General features: G+C 34.8%; 1 protein-coding gene across 1 annotated transcript; it reads right to left on the reverse strand.

Moving 5' to 3' along the window:
• Window positions 1–22177: 22177 nt before the first annotated feature.
• Window positions 22178–25307, reverse strand: LOC139889693 (ATP-dependent DNA helicase PIF1-like). Its single transcript, XM_071872629.1, has 3 exons — window positions 24689–25307; window positions 23239–24582; window positions 22178–22293 (listed from the first exon to the last, which is right to left on the reverse strand). The coding sequence occupies exons 1-3, from the start codon at window positions 25305–25307 to the stop codon at window positions 22178–22180; spliced, it is 2079 nt and encodes a 692-aa protein (XP_071728730.1).
• Between the last annotated feature and the right edge of the window lie 272 nt (window positions 25308–25579).

The following is a 25579-nucleotide window of genomic DNA, read 5'->3' on the forward strand; positions in this document are numbered from 1 at the left end:
TTCAAGATTTTCAAGGCTTTGATCTTCCATCTTCATCGTGTTCATCTTTTCTTTGTTAATTATCTTGAATCTTCAAAGGTATAACATAAACCCTAAACTATTTACATAAACTTTGATCTTTGATAATTCATATTCATATTATAAACTTGTTATTCATAAGTATATACATAAACACACCTAGATTTATATATACATATATACATGTAAAAAAAATATTTATATATATATATATATATATATATATACATATATATACGAATTATATATACATATACATATTAAAACCTTAAACCCTAATTACACCTAAACTATAATTCTTAAACCCTAATTAATTAAACTCTAAACATTTATGAAACCCTAGGACATTAATTACTAAACCCTAGTTATTAATTACTACTTTAATTAACTAACCCTAATTAATGAAACCCTAATACTACTTATACTAGTACTTAACATGTATACACTATTACTATTACTAGCACCTATAACCTACTAATTATATTGTAGCACAAAAACATTTTAGGATATGTATTAGAGATGTATAGATCTTCGAACTTTCTTGACGAATGGTTTCTACGAGATTCTAGGCAGAGGGTTTGGATTTCCGATTTAAAGGGTCCTATGGCTCAAGCCCCTAGATCTAAATTAGCCATTCGAAGGGAAAGGGGTGATTGGAAGCTTATCTAATACGGCAAGTATCCTAAAATGGAAACACTCATAAAAGTAGAAACTCTCTAGTCATAGAAACTTAGTAAAATAAGAAACTTTCTAAAAATAGAAACTTTATAAAAATAGTAACTTACTAGGAATAGAAACTTAGTAAAACAAACTATACTTAAACACATACTTAAACTTAAACATGTGCAAAACACTTAACTACTCTTAAATGTCAATAGGTTGACTTTCCTGCTCACTCGTTCAACTCTCTATTCCGAGGAATAACTCTCTCTACTTACTAAGGTGAATTTCATAGCCCCACTTTTTACTATTTCATTACTGTTTTGAAACTATGGGGTGAGACACATGCTTGCTTTTAAATTTTTAACATGCAATATTTTAATAACTGTTTTACAATATTTATATACGTGAATTCATAGCCCCATTTTTTTACTGTTTCATAAGTGTTTTATAACTTTTGGGGTGAGAATACATGCACAACTTTTATAACTATTTTACACGTATTAACTATTAAACTGTGATATGTTGGGCTATGACCAGCTAGCCCCCAACCGATAAGTATAAACGATAACTTGTTACGGGGTAAACTTGAAAGTCTAGTCTAAATATCAGTACTTACACGTATCTACTATTAAACTGTGATATGTTGGGCTATGACCAGCAAGCCCCCAACCGACAAGTATAAACGATAACTTGACACGGGGTAAACTTGAAAGTCTAGTCTAAATATCAGTACCAACTGTTAAAACTATGCTATACCCGGCTATGTCCGACTAAGTCCCTACAGTGATATTTTTAAGTGCTGCGGCATGCTTATTTATTGGGGGTAGGCCTATCGGGAGTAACGTCCCCGATACATTTGACTCAGTATTTGTATTACTTGATAATAAAATTTAAACCGACAAGGACAGACACAACTTGTCATGGGGCAAACTTGAACGTTTAGTCTAAATATCACGCACTGGCATAACTTTTGGATCTGCGAGATCTACTTTTTGATCCTGCGGGAGATCAACTTTACAACTAAATCTTGTGGTCTAAAAACAACGATAACTACTTTTGTTAAACCTATGAACTTCACTCAACCTTTTTGGTTGACACTTTAGCATGTTTTGTCTCAGGTGCTGTTTGATTCAAGCTTTCTTATCTACTACTTATGTGATGCTACTTGGACTTAGGATCAAGAGATATCGCATTTATTACTTCTGCATATGAACAATTACTTTATCGTTATTTCCATTATTGTAACGACATCTCATTTTCCGCTGCGTACTCAATAAAGTTAAATTTTCTCATTTAGTATTGTTCTCGTATTATAATATGTTGGTTTATTTGATATTAGTAACGTTTCTTCCAGACCCTATTGGGAGGACGTTACAATTATAATATGCAAATTGTTTTATAAAACAATATTTATAAACCCATGTATAAATATATATACATATATTTTGTTACTTATATATTTTATAACCTTTTATAAAATATAACACAACATAATTATTTAAACCTATAAATAATTAAATATAAATTATCCAAATAATTTATCTCAAGTAATAATATTTTAGAAAACCGATTTTCCAAAGTTTAAGTGTCGTGTATTTATTTAACAATCCAATCGTTAAGATTAAATACATATAAGGTGTCGGTAAGGTTGTTATTGGGTATGACCCGACTTGGATCGTAACATATTAGCCACATTAATTTAATATGTCTCTCGGGCATACGAAATACCTTCAATCTCCCACTTGCACGAGAAACATATGAAATTAATGCAAGTGACGGATACCACCTAACGACCGTCCATCACCCCCAATATGTTATGACTTTGTGCCATTCAATAACATCATCCCTTTCGAGTTCCCATCTCGAATATGAATAGGTGAATCTTTTCATTATATCCTTTTGTCCTAGATGTCATGTTAAATCCAAGAGATACATAGTGATCACTCTCCTTTAGATTTAACTTTATCAGGCCTTAGACATCTGACTCTCAACGAATAAGAGGGACAAATTCCATCTTGACTACATACGTCCTTAATATATACCTTGCATTATACCTGAGCTCCTCCTTATGAACTACCATATTTCAGAATAGCGAAGGAAAGAATCAAGGCACAATACTTGGTAGATATCCGAATCCAATATGTATCTCAGGTCAGAGGATACAATGATATTCGCCTTTACTCAAGATTACATGTGATCAACCACAAAGGCTCCATTTAGTAAATCTTGAGGGCGGGTCTTCCAATATTTGTATCCCACAAATATCTATGAACCTTGGTTGCAACCTTGCCCCACATTCATCCCGTGAATGTAAACCAATCCAAGTTCATAATAGTCTAAACCTCACACTTGTTCCCACAAATGTGATAAACTACGGAATTTAGAATAATTACTTATTCATGGATAAAATATGCAAAATAGGAACATAACTCAAAATAAATTAGTGCCATAATTATATTAATGAGTTTGAACAATTTCGTTCCGATACAATACTTAAAACAGATTATGACCAATCACTAGAATATCGAAGCCCTAATGCACAAACATGTCCTGCATGTTTTGATCCATGTAAGAGCTTCGTGAGAGGATCCGCTATATTAAGATCTGTGTGAACTTTGCGAATACATATCTTTACCTTTTCAACTTCATCCCTTATGTAGTTGAATCTCCGCTCAATGTGACGGGTCTTTTGATGAGCACGAGGTTCTTTGATTTGAGCAATCGCACCCTCGTTGTCACAAAAGATCTCAAGAGGGTCCTGAATGGAAGGGACTACTCCTAAGTCGTCGATGAATTTCTTCATCCATGCAGCTTCCTGAGCTGCCAATGATGCGGCGATGTACTCCGACTCTGTAGTGGATAAAGCAACAACATCCTGTTTTAAACTCTTCCAAGAGACCGCACCTCCATTTAACGTGAAGACATAACCGGATTGTGATCTAGAATCATCTCGATCAGTTTGGAAACTCGCATCCACGTAACCTTTTACAGCAAGTTCCTCCTCACCAGACCCATATATCAGAAACATATCCTTAGTCCTCCTAAGGTATTTCAATATACTTTTGACAGCAATCCAATGACTGTTCCTTGGGTTATTCTGGTATCTACTTGTCAGGCTAAGAGCGCATGACACATCCGGTCTAGTGCATATCATTGCATACATGATTGACCCAATGGCAGACGCATATGGGACTTTCTTCATTCTCTCCTGTTCATCTTTCGTGGTGGGGCACTGAGATGAACTGAGAAGTGTTCCCTTTTGAATAGGTACCAAACCTTTCTTAGAGTTCTCCATCTTGAACCTTTTCAAGATCTTTTCAATGTATGCACTTTGATTCAAACCTATCAGTTTCTTGGATCTATCCCTGTAGATCCCAATCCCCAAAACGTATTGTGCTTCTCCAAGATCCTTAATGGAGAAGCATTTACTTAGCCAAGTTTTAACACTTTGCATTGCAGGAATATCATTTCCAAATAACAATATATCATCCACATATAGTACAAGGAACATGATTGTGCTCCCACTAGCCTTCTTGTATACACAAGCTTCATCACCATTTTTAATGAAGCCAAATTTCTTGGCTTCCTCATTAAAATGATGATTCCACATTCTAGATGCTTGTTTCAATCCGTAGATTGACTTCTTTAACTTGCATACCTTTTTAGGATATTTTGGATCAACAAAACCTTCAGGCTGAACCATATAGACATCTTCCTCAAGATGTCCATTTAGGAAAGCGGTCTTGACATCCATTTGCCATATTTCATAATCATAATGAGCAGCAATGGCAAGTGATATCCTAATAGTTTTTAACATTGCCACAGGCGAAAAAGTTTCATCATAGTCAATCCCTTGAGTTTGAGTGAAACCTTTTGCTACAAGTCTAGCTTATATGTATCCAAGTTTCCATGTATGTTGGTTTTCATTTTGAAAAGCCATTTACAATCAACTAGCCTTGAGCCAATAGGTTGTTCAACAAGTTCCCAAACTTGGTTGTCATACATGGACTGCATCTCAGCATTCATGGCTTCCTGCCATTTATCTTTATCAATCCTTGATAAGGCATCTTGGTAGTTTGTTGGTTCATCCAAATCAACCACATAGCAACCATCCATGAGAAACCCATATCTCTCAGGAGGATTACTAATCCTACCAGATCTGTGAATGTCTTGTGTATTTTGATCATCCATTTGATCATTCTCAACATTTTCATGTTGAGTGCTAGTGTCAAGCAATTGTGTATCATCTACTTGATCTTGAACCTCCTCAATGTAGTGACCCGAACTTTTCCATGTTTATATATATTAATTGAGATTGATATTTACATGATTAAATGTTTCCAACATGTTAAGCAATCAAACTTGTTAAGACTTGATTAATTGAAATATGTTTCATATAGACAATTGACCACCCAAGTTGACCGGCGATTCACGAACGTTAAAACTTGTAAAAACGACATGACGAAATATATATATGGATATACATATGGTTAACATGAGATTATGATAAGTAAGTATCTCCCTAAGTATATTAACAATGAGTTATATACATATAAACAAGACTACTAACTTAAGGATTTCGAAACGAGACATATATGTAACGATTATCGTTGTAACGACATTTAAATGTATATATATATCATATTAAGATATATTAATATATCATAATATCATGATAATATAATAATTTAACATCTCATTAGATATAATAAATAATGGGTTAACAACATTAATTGAGATCGTTAACTTAAAGGTTTCAAAACAACACTTACATGTAACGACTAACAATGACTTAACGACTCAGTTAAAATGTATATACATGTAGTGTATTTTGATGTATTAAAATACTTTTGGAAGACTTCAAGACATATATCAAAACACTCATACTTAACAAAAATGGTTACAGTTACTTTCCCATTCTTTTCTTTCATCAAGAATTCTAGTCGTATTCTTACCCGTATTATACACAGCTTCAAAATGTACTTACTATGGGTATATACCAATAGGAACTAGCATGGGATTCCACTCTTGATTATGTCATGTATGACTAATCAATTTTAACTTCTACCATGAGCTAGTCAACTAACTAGAACTTCTTTTAACCCCACTCACCACTCACCAATTACCACTCATCATTCACTCCATTTCACTTCCAATTCTCTTTCTAATTCTCTCTCAGCACACACACACTATTATGAACGTATTTTTCCAGTAGTTAATCAACATCTTCATCAAAAATCACTTCAAGAATCAAGCTATAATCATCATAGGAAGAACACTTCAAGAACACTTCAAAAATCCCTTCAAGTTTACTAATTTACTTCCAAGCTTTCTAATCCATTCCAAGTAATCATCTAAGATCAAGAAACCTTTGTTATATACAGTAGGTTATCTTTCTTATTCAAGGTAATATTCATATTCAAACTTTGATTCAATTTCTATAACTATAAACTATCTTAATTCGAGTAAAAATCTTACTTGAACTTGTTTTTGTGTCATGATCCTACTTCAAGAACTTTCAAGCCATCCAAGATCCTTTGAAGCTAGATCATTTCTTGTCACTTCCAGTAGGTTTACCTACTAAACTTGAGGTAGTAATGATGTTCATAACATCATTCGATTCATATATATAAAACTATCTTATTTGAAGGTTTAAACTCGTAATCACTAGAACATACTTTAGTTAATTCTAAACTTGTTCGCAAACAAAAGTTAATCCTTCTAACTTGACTTTTAAAATTAACTAAACACATGTTCTATATCTATATGATATGCTAACTTAATGATTTAAAACCTGGAAACACGAAAAACACCGTAAAACCGGATTTACGCCGTCGTAGTAACACCGCGGGCTGTTTTGGGTTAGTTAATTAAAAACTATGATAAACTTTGATTTAAAAGTTGTTATTCTGAGAAAATGATTTTTATTATGAACATGAAACTATATCCAAAAATTATGGTTAAACTCAAAGTGGAAGTATGTTTTCTAAAATGGTCATCTAGACGTCGTTCTTTCGACTGAAATGACTACCTTTACAAAAATGACTTGTAATTTATTTTTCCGACTATAAACCTATACTTTTTCTGTTTAGATTCATAAAATAGAGTTCAATATGAAACCATAGCAATTTGATTCACTCAAAACGGATTTAAAATGAAGAAGTTATGGGTAAAACAAGATTGGATAATTTTTCTCATTTTAGCTACGTGAAAATTGGTAACAAATTTATTCCAACCATAACTTAATCAACTTGTATTGTATATTATGTAATCTTGAGATACCATAGACACGTATACAATGTTTCGACCTATCATGTCGACACATCTATATATATTTCGGAACAACCATAGACACTCTATATGTGAATGTTGGAGTTAGCTATACAGGGTTGAGGTTGATTCCAAAATATATATAGTTTGAGTTGTGATCAATACTGAGATACGTATACACTGGGTCGTGGATTGATTCAAGATAATATTTACCGATTTATTTCTGTACATCTAACAGTGGACAACTAGTTGTAGGTTATTAACGAGGACAGCTGACTTAATAAACTTAAAACATCAAAATATATTAAAAGTGTTGTAAATATATTTTGAACATACTTTGATATATATGTATATATTGTTATAGGTTCGTGAATCAACCAGTGGCCAAGTCTTACTTCCCGACGAAGTAAAAATCTGTGAAAGTGAGTTATAGTCCCACTTTTAAAATCTAATATTTTGGGATGAGAATACATGCAGGTTTTATAAATGATTTACAAAATAGACACAAGTACGTGAAACTACATTCTATGGTTGAATTATCGAAATCGAATATGCCCCTTTTTATTAAGTCTGGTAATCTAAGAATTAGGGAACAGACACCCTAATTGAGCGAATCCTAAAGATAGATCTATTGGGCCTAACAAGCCCCATCCAAAGTACCGGATGCTTTAGTACTTCGAAATTTATATCATATCCGAAGGGTGTCCCGGAATGATGGGGATATTCTTATATATGCATCTTGTTAATGTCGATTACCAGGTGTTCACCATATGAATGATTTTTATCTCTATGTATGGGATGTGTATTGAAATATGAAATCTTGTGGTCTATTGTTACGATTTGATATATATAGGTTAAACCTATAACTCACCAACATTTTTGTTGACGTTTAAAGCATGTTTATTCTCAGGTGAATATTAAGAGCTTCCGCTGTTGCATACTAAAATAAGGACAAGATTTGGAGTCCATGTTTGTATGATATTGTGTAAAAACTGCATTCAAGAAACTGATTTCGATGTAACATATTTGTATTGTAAACCATTATGTAATGGTCGTGTGTAAACAGGATATTTTAGATTATCATTATTTGATAATCTACATAAAGTTTTTTAAACCTTCATTTATAAAAATAAAGGTTATGGTTTGTTTTAAAATGAATGCAGTCTTTGAAAAACGTCTCATATAGAGGTCAAAACCTCGCAACGAAATCAATTAATATGGAACGTTTTTAATCAATAAGAACGGGACATTTCAGTTGGTATCAGAGCGTTGGTCTTAGAGAACCAGAATTTTGCATTAGTGTGTCTTATCGAGTTTGTTAGGATGCATTAGTGAGTCTGGACTTCGACCGTGTTTACTTGAAAAATGATTGCTTAACAAATTTTGTTGGAAACTATATATTTTTAACATGTGAATATTATGTGATATATTAATCTCTTAACGCGTTTGATATTATGTGATAGATGTCTACCTCTAGAACAAGTCCCATTGACTCACCTAATAATAATGAAGAGTCAAATGTAAATTGGAATGATTCGTGGACTGATTCACAAGTTCCCGAAGAGGAACCGGAAGAAGAGTCGGAACCAGAAGAAGAATCGGAACCGGAAGAAGAATCGGAACCGGATGAAGAAATAGAACCGGTGGGGGAAATAATAAAACGGTTAAGTAAAAGAAAATCCTCAACCAATCGACCAAGGTTAATTATGGTCAATGGTGTTTCCGCTAAGGAAGCAAAATATTGGGAGGATTACCAATTCTCCGATGAATCGGATTCTGACGAGAATTCCGATGATGTTATAGAAATTACCCCAACTGAATTTAAAAAGGTAAAAGAAAATAATAAGGGAAATGGCATAAAAATAGAGAAATCTAATTCCAACCCCGATGAACTTTATATGTATCGTCAACCCCCGAAGTCCTTAAGTTGTAACAATGACCCGGGAACCTCTAAACCACCAGGTTTTTCTAAACCAATGTGGAAAACGACGGCTCGTATTAGGGGAACATCATATATCCCTAGAAACTTAGCAAAACGAACCAAAACCGAAGAAGAAGAAACAAGCGAGTCGGAATAAGATAGTTGTATTCGTGTGGTGTAATATATGTAATATAGTGTGCTTATGCTTTATGATATATGTAAAAATTGCTTGTATTAATAAGTATTTTTTTATGAATCTAACTCTTGTCTATTTTACAGTATAAAAACACAAAATGGATAGACAACCCAATATTTTAAGAGACCTACCCGGAGACATGATTGATGAAATCTTGTCTAGAGTCGGTCAGAATTCTTCGGCACAACTATTTAAGGCGAGATCAGTTTGTAAGACATTCGAAGAACGTTCCAAGAATGCCTTGATTTATAAAAGGCTTTCGTTTGAAAGATGGGGGATATCACATTGGGAAATCCATAAGTTACGATGTGTTTACTTTGACGCATATATTGCGGGGAACCCAAATGCTATTTTACGCAATGGGTTAAGAAATTATTTTGACTCAATATATCCGAATATTGGACTTCGTGATTTAGAAAAAGCGGCTAACATGCAACATAAAGAAGCATGTTATGCTTACGGATTAGTAATGTTCGCTTCTCACCAAAGTGAGAACAAGAACATCGGGCTACAACTATTAAACAAAACGTTCCTACAAGTGACGGAGTCGGTAATTGGGGTAAGAAATGAGGTTTTTAGATTGTTACGGGACTGTTGGACATTACGTAACCCTCATCCCTTTGATGACGTTACAACACGCTGTCTTATCAACGTCCATAACGGTTATGTTCCACAAGACCAAGGATGGGAAGTAGTCCTAGTAAAACCAGAATGCATGACTTGTTTCTGGAAGTATGAATTATGTGTCTTTATTACCTTTGCTGAACGACTTGTGTACTAGCTAGAATTATCTTCACAACTATCTTGTATCAAAGTTATTGTGTGCTATATTTCATGCTTTATGTAAAATAAGCGGTATTGTAAGTTTGTAAAATATTGTATAAAAGTTTGAACGCGAAATATTATTATAATCAGTTTTTCATATAGAATTGTAGTAGTTGAATTGTATATTAGCTACTAAGTATGAACTTAACGGGTAGGTACTACCCGAATTTAAACTTATAAAAAGCTAATATGAAGAAAAAGCTTTTATAAATGAGTTCATATTATGCTACGAAATACTATTAACTACTCTTAATATTCTGTATGATTAACTTGTTCCATTTGCCTATTTTGAAGGAAATAGCACCGACTACTCGACACACCGTGAATATGAATGAAGAGGAATTCCGTACTTTTCTAGCTTCAAACATAGCCGCAGTACAGGCTGCGCTACATACCAACAATAACATTGGATCTAGCAGTACAGGAAATCGTGTAGGATGCACCTACAAAGAATTCACTGCCTGCAAACCTTTGGAATTTGATGGAACCGAAGGACCGATCGGATTGAAACGGTGGACCGAGAAGGTCGAATCGGTGTTTGCCATAAGTAAGTGTACTGAAGAGGACAAAGTAAAGTACGCTACGCATACCTTCACAGGTTCTGCGTTAACATGGTTGAATACCTATCTAGATCAAGTGGGACAAGACGATGCGTACGCACTACCGTGGTCAGCATTCAAGCACTTGATGAACGAGAAGTACCGTCCCAGAACCGAGGTCAATAAGCTCAAGACAGAACTTAGAGGGTTACGAACCCAAGGATTTGATATTACCACGTACGAAAGACGATTCACAGAATTGTGCCTATTGTGTCTGGGAGCATTCGAAGATGAGGAAGAGAAGATCGACGCGTTTGTGAAAGGATTACCTGAAAGAATCCAAGAAGATATAAGTTCACACGAGCCCGCCTCCATACAACAGGCATGTAGAATGGCTCACAAACTAGTGAACCAGATTGAAGAAAGAATTAAAGAACAGACTGCTGAAGAGGCCAATGTGAAGCAAGTCAAAAGAAAGTGGGAGGAAAACGGTGATAAGAATCACCAATACAACAACAACAGCAATTACAACAATAATCGCACCAATTATCCCAACAATCGCAACATCAATCGCAACTACAACAAACGGCCCAACAACAACAACAACAACAACAACAACAACAACAACAACAACAACAACAGCAACTATAACAATCATCCCAACAACAATAATAACCGTAACAACAACAACAATCAGAAGCAGCTATGCCAAAGGTGTGAAAAGTATCACTCGGGGTTCTGCACCAAAGTTTGCAACAAGTGTAAAAGAAACGGTCATAGCGCTGCGAAGTGTGAGGTCTACGGACCAGGGGTTAATAGAACAAAAGGAACAAATGGTGTCGGAACGAGTAATGGCAGAGCAAGTAGTGTCGGAGCAAGTTATGCCAATGTAGTTTGTTATAAATGTGGAAAACCGGGCCACATTATTAGAAATTGCCCGAACCAGGAGAACACGAATGGACAAGGCCGCGGAAGAGTTTTCAATATTAATGCGGCAGAGGCACATGAAGACCCGGAGCTTGTTACGGGTACGTTTCTTATTGACAATAAATCTGCTTACGTTTTATTTGATTCGGGTGTGGATAGAAGCTATATGAGTAGAGATTTTTGTGCTAAATTAAGTTGTCCATTGACGCCTTTGGATAGTAAATTTTTACTCGAATTAGCAAATGGTAAATTAATTTCAGCAGATAATATATGTCGGAATTGAGAAATTAAACTGGTTAGCGAAACATTTAAGATTGATTTGATACCAGTAGAGTTAGGGAGTTTTGATGTGATAATCGGTATGGACTGGTTGAAAGAAGTGAAAGCAGAGATCGTTTGTTACAAAAATGCAATTCGCATTATACGAGAAAAAGGAAAACCCTTAATGGTGTACGGAGAAAAGGGCAACACGAAGCTACATCTTATTAGTAATTTGAAGGCACAAAAACTAATAAGAAAAGGTTGCTATGCTGTTCTAGCACACGTCAAGAAAGTACAAACTGAAGAAAAGAGCATCAATGATGTTCCCATTGCAAAAGAATTTCCCGATGTATTTCCGAAAGAATTACCGGGATTACCCCCACATCGATCCGTTGAATATCAAATAGATCTTGTGCCAGGAGCTGCACCAATAGCTCGTGCTCCTTACAGACTCGCACCCAGCGAGATGAAAGAACTGCAAAGCCAATTACAAGAACTTTTAGAGCGTGGTTTCATTCGACCAAGCACATCACCGTGGGGAGCTCCTGTTTTGTTTGTCAAGAAGAAAGATGGTACATTCAGGTTGTGTATCGACTACCGAGAGTTAAACAAACTTACCATCAAGAACCGCTACCCACTACCGAGAATCGATGACTTATTTGATCAACTACAAGGCTCGTCTGTTTATTCAAAGATTGACTTACGTTCCGGGTATCATCAAATGCGGGTGAAAGAAGATGATATTCCAAAGACTGCTTTCAGAACACGTTACGGTCATTACGAGTTTATGGTCATGCCGTTTGGTTTAACTAATGCACCAGCTGTGTTCATGGACCTTATGAACCGAGTGTGTGGACCATACCTTGACAAGTTTGTCATTGTTTTCATTGATGACATACTTATTTACTCAAAGAATGACCAAGAACACGGTGAACATTTGAGAAAGGTGTTAGAAGTATTGAGGAAGGAAGAATTGTACGCTAAGTTTTCAAAGTGTGCATTTTGGTTGGAAGAAGTTCAATTCCTCGGTCACATAGTGAACAAAGAAGGTATTAAGGTGGATCCGGCAAAGATAGAAACTGTTGAAAAGTGAGAAACCCCGAAAACTCCGAAACACATACGCCAGTTTTTAGGACTAGCTGGTTACTACAGAAGGTTCATCCAAGACTTTTCCAGAATAGCAAAACCCTTGACTGCATTAACGCATAAAGGGAAGAAATTTGAATGGAATGATGAACAAGAGAAAGCGTTTCAGTTATTGAAGAAAAAGCTAACTACGACACCTATATTGTCATTGCCTGAAGGGAATGATGATTTTGTGATTTATTGTGACGCATCAAAGCAAGGTCTCGGTTGTGTATTAATGCAACGAACGAAGGTGATTGCTTATGCGTCTAGTCAATTGAAGATTCACGAACAAAATTATACGACGCATGATTTGGAATTAGGCGCGGTTGTTTTTGCATTAAAGACTTGGAGGCACTACTTATATGGGTCAAAAGTATTATATATACCGACCACAAAAGTCTTCAACACATATTTAATCAGAAACAACTGAATATGAGGCAGCGTAGGTGGATTGAATTATTGAATGATTACGACTTTGAGATTCGTTACCACCCGGGGAAGGCAAATGTGGTAGCCGATGCCTTGAGCAGGAAGGACAGAGAACCCATTCGAGTAAAATCTATGAATATAATGATTCATAATAACCTTACTACTCAAATAAAAGAGGCGCAACAAGGAGTTTTAAAAAAGGGAAATTTAAAGGATGAAATACCCAAAAGATCGGAGAAGCATCTTAATATTCGGGAAGACGAAACCTGGTATAGGGCTGAAAGGATTTGGGTACCAAAATTTGGAGATATGAGAGAAATGGTACTTAGAGAAGCTCATAAAACCAGATACTCAATACATCCTGGAACGGGGAAGATGTACAAGGATCTCAAGAAACATTTTTGGTGGCCGGGTATGAAAGCCGATGTTGCTAAATACGTAGGAGAATGTTTGACGTGTTCTAAGGTCAAAGCTGAGCATCAGAAACCATCAGGTCTACTTCAACAACCCGAAATCCCGGAATGGAAATGGGAAAACATTACCATGGATTTCATCACTAAATTGCCAAGGACTGCAAGTGGTTTTGATACTATTTGGGTAATAGTTGATCGTCTCACCAAATCAGCACACTTCCTGCCAATAAGAGAAGATGACAAGATGGAGAAGTTAGCACGACTGTATTTGAAGGAAGTCGTCTCCAGACATGGAATACCAATCTCTATTATCTCTGATAGGGATGGCAGATTTATTTCAAGATTCTGGCAGACATTACAGCAAGCATTAGGAACTCGTCTAGACATGAGTACTGCCTATCATCCACAAACTGATGGGCAGAGCAAAAGGACGATACAAACGCTTGAAGACATGCTACGAGCATGTGTTATTGATTTCGGAAACAGTTGGGATCGACATCTACCGTTAGCAGAATTTTCCTACAACAACAGCTACCATTCAAGCATTGAGATGTCTCCGTTTGAAGCACTTTATGGTAGAAAGTGCAGGTCTCCGATTTGTTGGAGTGAAGTGGGGGATAGACAGATTACGGGTCCGGAGATTATACAAGAAACTACCGAGAAGATCATCCAAATTCAACAACGGTTGAAAACCGCCCAAAGTCGACAAAAGAGCTACGCTGACATTAAAAGAAAAGATATAGAATTTGAAATTGGAGAGATGGTCATGCTTAAAGTTGCACCTTGGAAAGGCGTTGTTCGATTTGGTAAACGAGGGAAATTAAATCCAAGGTATATTGGACCATTCAAGATTATTGATCGTGTCGGACCAGTAGCTTACCGACTTGAGTTACCTCAACAACTCGCGGCTGTACATAACACTTTCCACGTCTCAAATTTGAAGAAATGTTTTGCTAAAGAAGATCTCACTATTCCGTTAGATGAAATCCAAATCAACGAAAAACTCCAATTCATCGAAGAACCCGTCGAAATAATGGATCGTGAGGTTAAAAGACTTAAGCAAAACAAGATACCAATTGTTAAGGTTCGATGGAATGCTCGTAGAGGACCCGAGTTCACCTGGGAGCGTGAAGATCAGATGAAGAAGAAATACCCGCATCTATTTCCAGAAGATTCGTCAACACCTTCAACAGCTTAAAATTTCGGGACGAAATTTATTTAACGGGTAGGTACTGTAGTGATCCGAACTTTTCCATATTTATATATATTAATTGAGATTGATATTTAAATGATTAAATGTTTCCAACATGTTAAGCAATCAAACTTGTTAAGACTTGATTAATTGAAATATGTTTCATATAGACAATTGACCACCCAAGTTGACCGGCGATTCACGAACGTTAAAACATGTAAAAACGACATGACGATATATATATGGATATACATATGGTTAACATGAGATTATGATAAGTAAGTATCTCCATAAGTATATTAACAATGAGTTATATACATATAAACAAGACTACTAACTTAAGGATTTCGAAACGAGACATATATGTAACGATTATCGTTGTAACGACATTTAAATGTATATATATCATATTAAGATATATTAATATATCATAATATCATGTTAATATAATAATTTAACATCTCATTAGATATAATAAACAATTGGTTAACAACATTAATTGAGATCGTTAACTTAAAGGTTTCAAAATAACACTTACATGTAACGACTAACGATGACTTAACGACTCAGTTAAAATGTATATACATGTAGTGTATTTTGATGTATTAAAATACTTTTGGAAGACTTCAAGACATATATCAAAACACTCATACTTAACGAAAATGGTTACAGTTACTTTCCCATTCTTTTCTTTCATCAAGAATTCTAGTCGTATTCTTACCCGTATTATACACAGCTTCAAAACGTACTTACTATGGGTATATACCAATAGGAACTAGCATGGGATTCCACTCTTGATTATGTCATGTATGACTAATCAATTTTAACTTCTACCATGAGCTAGTCAACTAACTAGAAATCCTTTTAACCCCACTCACCACTCACTAATTACCACTCATCATTCACTCCATTTCACTTCCAATTCTCTTTCTAATTCTCTCTCAACACACACACACTATTATGAACGTATTTTTCCAGTAGTTAATCAACATCTTCATCAAAAATCACTTCAAGAATCAAGCTATAATCATCATAGGAAGAACACTTCAAGAACACTTCAAAAATCCCTTCAAGTTTACTAATTTACTTCCAAGCTTTCTAATCCATTCCAAGTAATCATCTAAGATCAAGAAACCTTTGTTATATACAGTAGGTTATCTTTCTTATTCAAGGTAATATTCATATTCAAACTTTGATTCAATTTCTATAACTATAAACTATCTTAATTCGAGTAAAAATCTTACTTGAACTTGTTTTTGTGTCATGATCCTACTTCAAGTACTTTCAAGCCATCCAAGATCCTTTGAAGCTAGATCATTTCTTGTCACTTCCAGTAGGTTTACCTACTAAGCTTGAGGTAGTAATAATGTTCATAACATCATTCGATTCATATATATAAAACTATCTTATTCGAAGGTTTAAACTCGTAATCACTAGAACATAGTTTAGTTAATTCTAAACTTGTTCGTAAACAAAAGTTAATCCTTCTAACTTGACTTTTAAAATTAACTAAACACATGTTCTATATCTATATGATTTGCTAACTTAATGATTTAAAACCTGGAAACACGAAAAACACCGTAAAACCGAATTTACGCCGTCGTAGTAACACCGCGGGCTGTTTTGGGTTAGTTAATTAAAAACTATGATAAACTTTGATTTAAAAGTTGTTATTCTGAGAAAATGATTTTTATTATGAACATGAAACTATATCCAAAAATTATGGTTAAACTCAAAGTGGAAGTATGTTTTCTAAAATGGTCATCTAGACGTCGTTCTTTCGACTGAAATGACTACCTTTACAAAAACGACTTGTAACTTATTTTTCCGACTATAAACCTATACTTTTTCTGTTTAGATTCATAAAATAGAGTTCAATATGAAACCATAGCAATTTGATTCACTCAAAACGGATTTAAAATGAAGAAGTTATGGGTAAAACAAGATTGGATAATTTTTCTCATTTTAGCTACGTGAAAATTGGTAACAAATCTATTCCAACCATAACTTAATCAACTTGTATTGTATATTATGTAATCTTGAGATACCATAGACACGTATACAATGTTTCGACCTATCATGTCGACACATCTATATATATTTCGGAACAACCATAGACACTCTATATGTGAATGTTGGAGTTAGCTATACAGGGTTGAGGTTGATTCCAAAATATATATAGTTTGAGTTGTGATCAATACTGAGATACGTATACACTGGGTCGTGGATTGATTCAAGATAATATTTATCGATTTATTTCTGTACATCTAACTGTGGACAACTAGTTGTAGGTTATTAACGAGGACAGCTGACTTAATAAACTTAAAACATCAAAATATATTAAAAGTGTTGTAAATATATTTTGAACATACTTTGATATATATGTATATATTGTTATAGGTTCGTGAATCAACCAGTGGCCAAGTCTTACTTCCCGACGAAGTAAAAATCTGTGAAAGTGAGTTATAGTCCCACTTTTAAAATCTAATATTTTGGGATGAGAATACATGCAGGTTTTATAAATGATTTACAAAATAGACACAAGTACGTGAAACTACATTCTATGGTTGAATTATCGAAATCGAATATGCCTCTTTTTATTAAGTCTGGTAATCTAAGAATTAGGGAACATACACCCTAATTGACGCGAATCCTAAAGATAGATCTATTGGGCCTAACAAGCCCCATCCAAAGTACCGGATGCTTTAGTACTTCGAAATTTATATCATATCCGAAGGGTGTCCCGGAATGATGGGGATATTCTTATATATGCATCTTGTTAATGTCGGTTACCAGGTGTTCACCATATGAATGATTTTTATCTCTATGTATGGGATGTGTATTGAAATATGAAATCTTGTGGTCTATTGTTACGATTTGATACATATAGGTTAAACCTATAACTCACCAACATTTTTGTTGACGTTTAAAGCATGTTTATTCTCAGGTGAATATTAAGAGCTTCCGCTGTTGCATACTAAAATAAGGACAAGATTTGGAGTCCATGTTTGTATGATATTGTGTAAAAACTGCATTCAAGAAACTGATTTTGATGTAACATATTTGTATTGTAAACCATTATGTAATGGTCGTGTGTAAACAGGATATTTTAGATTATCATTATTTGATAATCTACGTATAGCTTTTTAAACCTTCATTTATAAAAATAAAGGTTATGGTTTGTTTTAAAATGAATGCAGTCTTTGAAAAATGTCTCATATAGAGGTCAAAACCTCGCAACGAAATCAATTAATATGGAACGTTTTTAATCAATAAGAACGGGACATTTCACTCAAGATCTATCTTCCTTTCACTATTACCTTCCATTAGGAACTTAGTTTCAAGGAATTCAGCCTTCCGAGCAACAAATACATTTTGCTCGGATGGATCATAGAAATAGTATCCCATATCATCCTTGGGATATCCTATGAAGATACACTTCGTGGATCGAGCATTCAACTTATTGGGGACGTAACGCTTAGGGTAAGCTTCACATCCCCATACCTTTAAGTATGATAGAGATGGAGGTTTTCCAAACCACATCTCATGAGGTGTTCGTTCCAATTTCTTGGTTGGAGCCATATTTAAAATACGAGCCGCGGAGCATAGACAATAACCCCAAAATGATAGAGGTAATGAGCTTCTAGCCATCATAGATCGAACCATATCCATTAGAGTTCGGTTCCTTCTTTCGGATACACCATTAAGTTGTGGTGTCCCGGGTGGAGTAAGTTGCGAGATAATCCCACAACTTCTAAGATGATCTTGGAAGGCATCGCTTAGGTATTCATCTCCTCTATCGGTACGAAGTACCTTGATTGTCTTATTGAGTTGATTTTGTACTTCGTTTTGATACTCTTTGAATGCTTCAAAAGTTTCATCCTTATGTCTTAACAAGTAGACATATCCGAAACGACTGAAGTCATCAATGAAAGTAACGAAGTATCTTTCACCATTCCTAGTTATGGGCTTAAAGGGTCCACATACATTCGAATGTATTAATCCCAATAAGTCTTTAGCCCTTTCGTAGGTCCCTTTGAAAGGTGCTTTAGTCATTTTGCCTTGTAAACAAGATTCACATACATCAAACGAGTCTAGTTCATTTGATTTCAAAAGGCCATTCTTTTGGAGTGTATGCATTCGATTCTTGTTTATGTGACCAAGGCGACAATGCCATAAGTAGGAATCACTCAAATCCCTTTTGAGTTTCTTGGTGCTAGTATGGTATATTGAGCTACTAGATGATGTGTCATCATGAACCAATTCATAAATTCCATTTGAAGGCGATGCCTTAAAATAGAATACATTATCTAAATAAACGTGTATATCATCATTAACAAAATTAAGATAAAAACCACATTGTTTTAAATGAGAAACTGAAATAATGTTTCGACATAAATCCGGTGCATACAAAACATTGTTCAAAATAAGTTCCAAACCACTTGGAAGATTTAATACAAAGTCTCCTTGAGCCTTCACTTGCACTTTGGCTCCATTACCCATAAAGAGACTTGATGTTCCCGTTTGCTTGCTACTTCTTTTGAACCCGTGCAAAGAATTGCAAATGTGAGTTCCATATCCAGTGTCTAATACCCATGTATTAGAAGAAGTAATACTAAGCTCTATATATACCATATATATATTATCTGAGGTTTGCCCCGCATCCCTCTTTTCCTTCAACTCCTTGAGGTAGACCGGGCAGTTGCGTTTCCAGTGACCCATTTAACCGCAACTGAAGCACGGGTCTTCCTTGGGGTTTGCTTGTCCGGCAAACTTTTGCTTCTTGTTCTTGTTTTTGGTTGGGGTAACCATCCTCCCCTTTCCCTTACCTTGATGGGCGGGTCCTTTCCTCTTAGCCGCCTTTGGCTTAGAGGTGTTGTTACCTTTGGACCCACCATCATTGATCATTAGCACGGGTGAAGCCCTCTTACCCATGCTAGTTTCCGCCGTCCTAAGCATGCCATGAAGTTCGCCAATGGTCTTATCCATCCCATTCATATTGTAATTAATTACAAATTGGTCAAACCTCTTTGACAAGGAGTTTAGGATAAGATCCGTGGCTAGCTCATTAGATATGTTGAGATTAAGACGGTTTGCGCGATCAATGAGGCTTTTCATCTTGAGGACATAAGATGAAACGGATTGGGAGTCGTCCATATGACATACATGAAGCGCTCGAACGATCTCGAAGCGCTCGACACGTGCTTGTTGAAGGAACATCTCGTTCAATTGCGTGATCATGTCGTATGCAGTATGATGCTCGAAATCCTTTTGGAGTTCGGGTATCATAGTCCCAAGCATTAGGCAAGCGACTTGCACCGAATCGGCGCAATACTTATCCCAATAAGCCATGCCTTCCGTATCATCCTAGTCGGGTTGATCGGGAATGGGGTCTTCCAATACATACGCCTTATCCTCAAGTTTGAGGACAATCCTAAGATTGCGGAACCAATCCATAAAGTTCGTATGGTTGAGTTTGTCTTTCTCGAGGAGAGACCTTAATGATAGGTTGTTCAAGTTAATAGGTGCGTTCGGAATGTTGTTGTTATTTGCGGCCATCTACAAAATTTAACAAAGTTGTTTAAGTATCAATTTTAATTTAACAATCAATACCCTTTAAACCCAATTGATATTTATTAAATTTTAGAATCCAACGGTAAACCAAATTTCGGTTAGGTGACCTTTATCCCGTCATTTGATTTAGCTAGGTAGTCATTATATGACAATTGCAATCCTTTTGCAACTTATAAGTTATGGGATCATGCAATCCTTTTGCATGGCATATTATCCCATCAACGCCTATTTGTTCATCATGCTTCGGTAACCCTAAGTTCATGATTTCCAAATCAAGTCGTCCTACTTGTGTAAACGTGTAAACTTAACATGCAAGTGGTTAGGTGACCTTTATCCCACAAGCATGCGAAATTCACCTTAATCATATTAGTTTGTTCATGACGGTTAGGTGACCTTTATCCCATCATGAGTTCCCTAATATGTCTAAGTGTCACATAAAAGGATGGCGTTTAACTTGTTTACCTTGTTTGTTAAAGGGATTTTAAGTTTTCATTATTTCTAGTTTGAGGAAACTTTTATGCCATACACCAACATGCATTTAGTGTATGGTTCTTATGAAAATCCATTTTCATGTCATGTAACAATGCCAATTTTATTACTTTGATATAAACCATTTTATATGTGCAATCCGTTTCTAATTCTTAATAACCATTTATTAACGTCTTTTGCCATTTCAATTTAACCAATTAAATTGTAGTTTTGCATGTGTTAATAATGTTAAATTTAACCAATTAAATTGTCATTTTAGTTTGTTGTTAACTTGTGTGATTAACTTGTAGCATACATACAATCCACAATCATACAATAAACAACCAAGCATGCAAAAAAACATGTTCACAATCAAGCCTTTTGGTAAGCATTTTGTTTAGCCGAAAACAAAATGCTACCGGGTAAGGGGTAATTTCACAAAGTAGGAGATTTTAAATCTCCCACTTAATCTTGCATCCAAATGCTTCTTCATGTGTTCTTCAAGTCTTCATTATCTTCATCATTTTACAAAATATATCCTAATACATTTTTGTCTAAAAAATGAAATTACAACCTAATCTATTTTACATACCAAATATAAAATAAATTACATAACCAAATGAATTATTACATGCCAAATGAATAAATATTATTACAAAACAATTGAATAAATATAAATCAACCATGCATGCAACTAAACACAAGGTCAAGGCTTAGATTATGAACTTTAACATACAACCAAGTATGAAGCAAATGGGAGAACCAAAACCCACTTTTGGGACTCCATAAATTCGGCCATATAATAAACCCACCCAAAACTATAAATTTTTTGCATTTTACAATCATGCATGTACATAAAATGCAAAATATATAGTGAGTTTAATAATCATCTCGAAGCATATTTCAACAACTTCGGCTCTAGATACCATTGTTGGGATTTAACAAGTTCATATAATACTTAAACCATTTTAAGAAATAAGAAAGCGGAAGCATGTTAATTACCAATTAAGAACATGTATATCTTTAACCAATTAAAGTTAAATCCCAATTTGGATCAAGTTGTGAAACATACTTACAAACTACAAGCAAGAAAAGAGTTTATACCTTCTCCTAGCTTGTTGATAGATGATGATGAAGATGATGATAAATGGAGCTCCAAAACTATGAAACCTCAAGTAGTTATACCCCAAGCTTTGCACCAACACCTTTGAAATTAGTTAGGATTTGATTGACACTAGATATGAGCTTGTAAAAACCAAAATATGAACTCCCTTGAGTCCCTAATAGGCCACGGCCTTCAGCTCATTTAGAGCAGAATTCTGTGCAGTTTTTTACAAGTATAAAAGTCTAGTATTACTTGAGAGAAAGTGAGTCAAGCCTTGGTTCAAGTGTGAGACATGCACCTATGAAGTTGTGTATATTGGAAGTAGCAAAATAAGTATGTGAGCTCTCTCTTGGAGTCCCAAATTCTGCACACATCATGGGCATTATAATATGCAAATTGTTTTATAAAACAATATTTATAAACCCATGTATAAATATATATACATATATTTTGTTACTTATATATTTTATAACCTTTTATAAAATATAACACAACATAATTATTTAAACCTATAAATAATTAAATATAAATTATCCAAATAATTTATCTCAAGTAATAATATTTTAGAAAACCGATTTTCCAAAGTTTAAGTGTCGCGTATTTATTTAACAATCCAATCGTTAAGATTAAATACATATAAGGTGTCGGTAAGCTTGTTATTGGGTATGACCCGACTTGGATCATAACATATTAGCCACATTAATTTAATATGTCTCTCGGGCATACGAAATACCTTCAATATATTAGATTTTTTGAGCTCGTGATATGCACGGTGGATATAATATAAATGATTATAAAAGATTTTTTATTAAATTAGTATCAACAATTGATATAATTGTAGCAACAATTGGTAGTTGTTTTTAAAAAAAGTTGATGCAAACATTTAGAAGTTATGATATGTAATTAATTGTTGATGAATCTCATAAAAATGAAGCATAGTTCTATCTTTTAACAAAAATTACATTATAGTTCTAATTTTTTAACAAAAAAAAAAAACATTAAAAATAGTTCTAAACTCAAATCTATAAGTGTTGCAACACTTCTTTGAATACAACATTTTTGGTTTTGTTGGATATTTTATTATCCTTGTCTAGAATTAATATCTTTATTCCTTGCCGATTGGTTACTCGAGAAAGTGTAACGTATAGTTGTCCATGACTAAAGACCGGTTTTGGAAGAAATAAACCGACATGCTCCAGTGATTGTCCTTGACTTTTATTTATGGTCATTGTAAAGCACACCGACAACGGATATTGTCTTCTTTGGAATTTGAAAGGTATTCTCTTGTCCGTAGGAACGATTAGCATACGTGATATAGCTGTTATCTTTCCCACGTTTGAACCGGTTAAAATTTTGGCTTTGATCATTCTTTCCCCTAATTCAATAACTTGTAACCGTGTACCATTACACAAACCTCCTGCTTGATCAACATTTCGAAGTAACATAACTGGTACACTAACTTTCAGCCTTAGATTGTGCTTTGGTAATCCACCAACTTCAATACTATTTAAGAAATCAGTATTGTATAGTTCAGAATTAAAGTCAGTGTCTCTTTGTGAAGCACATATACTATCTGAACTCAAATAGGACCTTTCTTCACCTTCCATACAATGCATCATTCTATCATTAATGATGTCCACAACTTCATGAGTTGGAGCAAGAATAGCACGTTGTTGATAATAATGTGGATTGGCAAGATTAAGAAGATATTCTGGATAAATAGTTGAGATCATAGAACTGATTGGATCAACAGAATCTGTTATCAAAAGATCTTGTGGAATCTCAATATCAAAAACTCTGTCTTCGGATTCACCGACATTACCATTGCCTATTTCTAGCATCCATTCAGCAAACTTTCTAGTATCGGCATCAATTGAAGACGCACCAAGACCACCTAATCTCATGTTAACTGTAAGTTTCAAAACAGTAACATAATCCCACAAATAGGAGGAATTGAGTGATGCAGCCACTCTATCTTGTCTTGTACCCTTTTGAATGATCGGTAAAATTTGTCGAAAATCACCACCAAACACAACAATTTTACCCCCAAATAGAGTATCCATGCTATGAGGATTGATTTGACGGCATATATCACGAAAAGACCGATCCAATGCTTCAACACACATCTTGTTCACCATCGGGGCCTCATCCCAAATAATAAGTTTTGCCCTCCTAATGAGCTCAGCCAAATTGCTGTCCGACTTAATAGTACAAAAGGACTCATCTGTCGGTTGAAGTGGTATTCTAAAACGTGAATGAGCTGTCCGACCTTCAGATAACAATAAAGCTGCAATACCACTTGTTGCAACATTTAAAACAATTTCTCCTTTACTTCGTAATGCAGCTGTTAGTGTTTTCCAGAGAAATGTTTTTCCAGTACCACCATAACCGTACAAAAAGAATACATCTCCCGTGCCTTCATCAACAGCTTTTATTATCTGATCATATGCATCCTTTTGTTCTGTTGTTAACTTGGTAATGAAATCTGTATGTTCAACTTCAAGTGTACTTTTGTCGTAGGGGAGCTCATCTATAATAAGATGGTTTTCAGAAATATTCCTTGTATTATAAGATGGGAAAGGCATTGAAATAAAATTTCTCAATGAACTACTATTACGTTGAAGTAATCTTTCGATCTCTTGTAAAGTTAAATCTTTCAAAAGTTCGATCCCAATTTTTGTTCCCCCAATCAATTACATTTGATTTATTAGTATATTGTAATTGACAAAAATCGAATAATATAATGTAAATATCATTACCTGGTCTATTTGGATGAACGACATCTACCGACAAAAATTCAAATGTTTTGTCAAATACATCTTCCGGTCGACTCATAGTGTTAGTTAAAAGTAGCTGTGCAAAAAAATTTCTAACAAAATGTCCACCCTCCCCAAAAAAAGCCTCTTTAATAGTTTCTATATACTCGTTATCATCATCCAATAAACCTAAATGGTAGCAAGCATCTTTGAAGTTATCAAATAGGATACCATTTACCCACCTGATTTCTTCATACGAAGTTGGACCTTTAACCTTGTTGAGTAGAATTCCAAGATAAAAATGATCACCAGCAGCTGGTGAAACATGATGAATACGCCCAATTGCACCGATTTTCCTTTTACGCAACTTCCACACCCTGTCGTCTTTGTCCCAAATGAACTTTGTCGGGAAATCAACGTAAGTCAACTGACGTGCTTGTTGGTTGCACCCATTACACTTCATCCATTCAAGAAACATTGATGTATTCACAGATGGTTTTTCTAATACTTGTTCTATTACTTCATCTTCATCAAAAATGATTTGGTGTTCTCCCTCGAAATGGAACGGTAGTCTTATAACTGATGGGCGTTGATGTATATCGAATGAGAAAATTCTCCACATGACTTAACAAGATGAAACATATCGACGATCATAGTATTGTTTTATTTCATCAGTTTCTTGATCACAGAGATGTGCTGTAATCTTATCATTGCCTTTGTTGATATATTTGAACAAATATCGAATTGAACCTATTTGGTTACACCACTCTACATTGAGATGTGCTTGGTACATTTTAAGTAGTTGAGGGTTATAAGGTACCATACAGCTGTTATCCAAATTGTGACCTTGTTTTCTGACCGTTCTTTCGTCATTCCTTCTTCTGTAGATTGGAT

The sequence above is a fragment of the Rutidosis leptorrhynchoides genome, chromosome 2 (genome assembly GCF_046630445.1).
Source record: "Rutidosis leptorrhynchoides isolate AG116_Rl617_1_P2 chromosome 2, CSIRO_AGI_Rlap_v1, whole genome shotgun sequence".
In the NCBI taxonomy this organism is placed as follows: Eukaryota; Viridiplantae; Streptophyta; class Magnoliopsida; order Asterales; family Asteraceae; genus Rutidosis; species Rutidosis leptorrhynchoides.

Bases quoted from the DNA above. Each gene is read 5' to 3' on its own strand.
- LOC139889693 (XM_071872629.1), bottom strand. From the start codon at position 25,307: ATGTGGAGAATTTTCTCATTCGATATACATCAACGCCCATCAGTTATA. The intron at 24,583-24,688 runs GTAATGATATTT...AACTTTTGAAAG, and splicing joins CGTTCATCCAAATAGACCAG to ATTTAACTTTACAAGAGATC. The intron at 22,294-23,238 runs GTATGCTAATCG...TGATGTGTGCAG, and splicing joins AAAGATAACAGCTATATCAC to AATTTGGGACTCCAAGAGAG.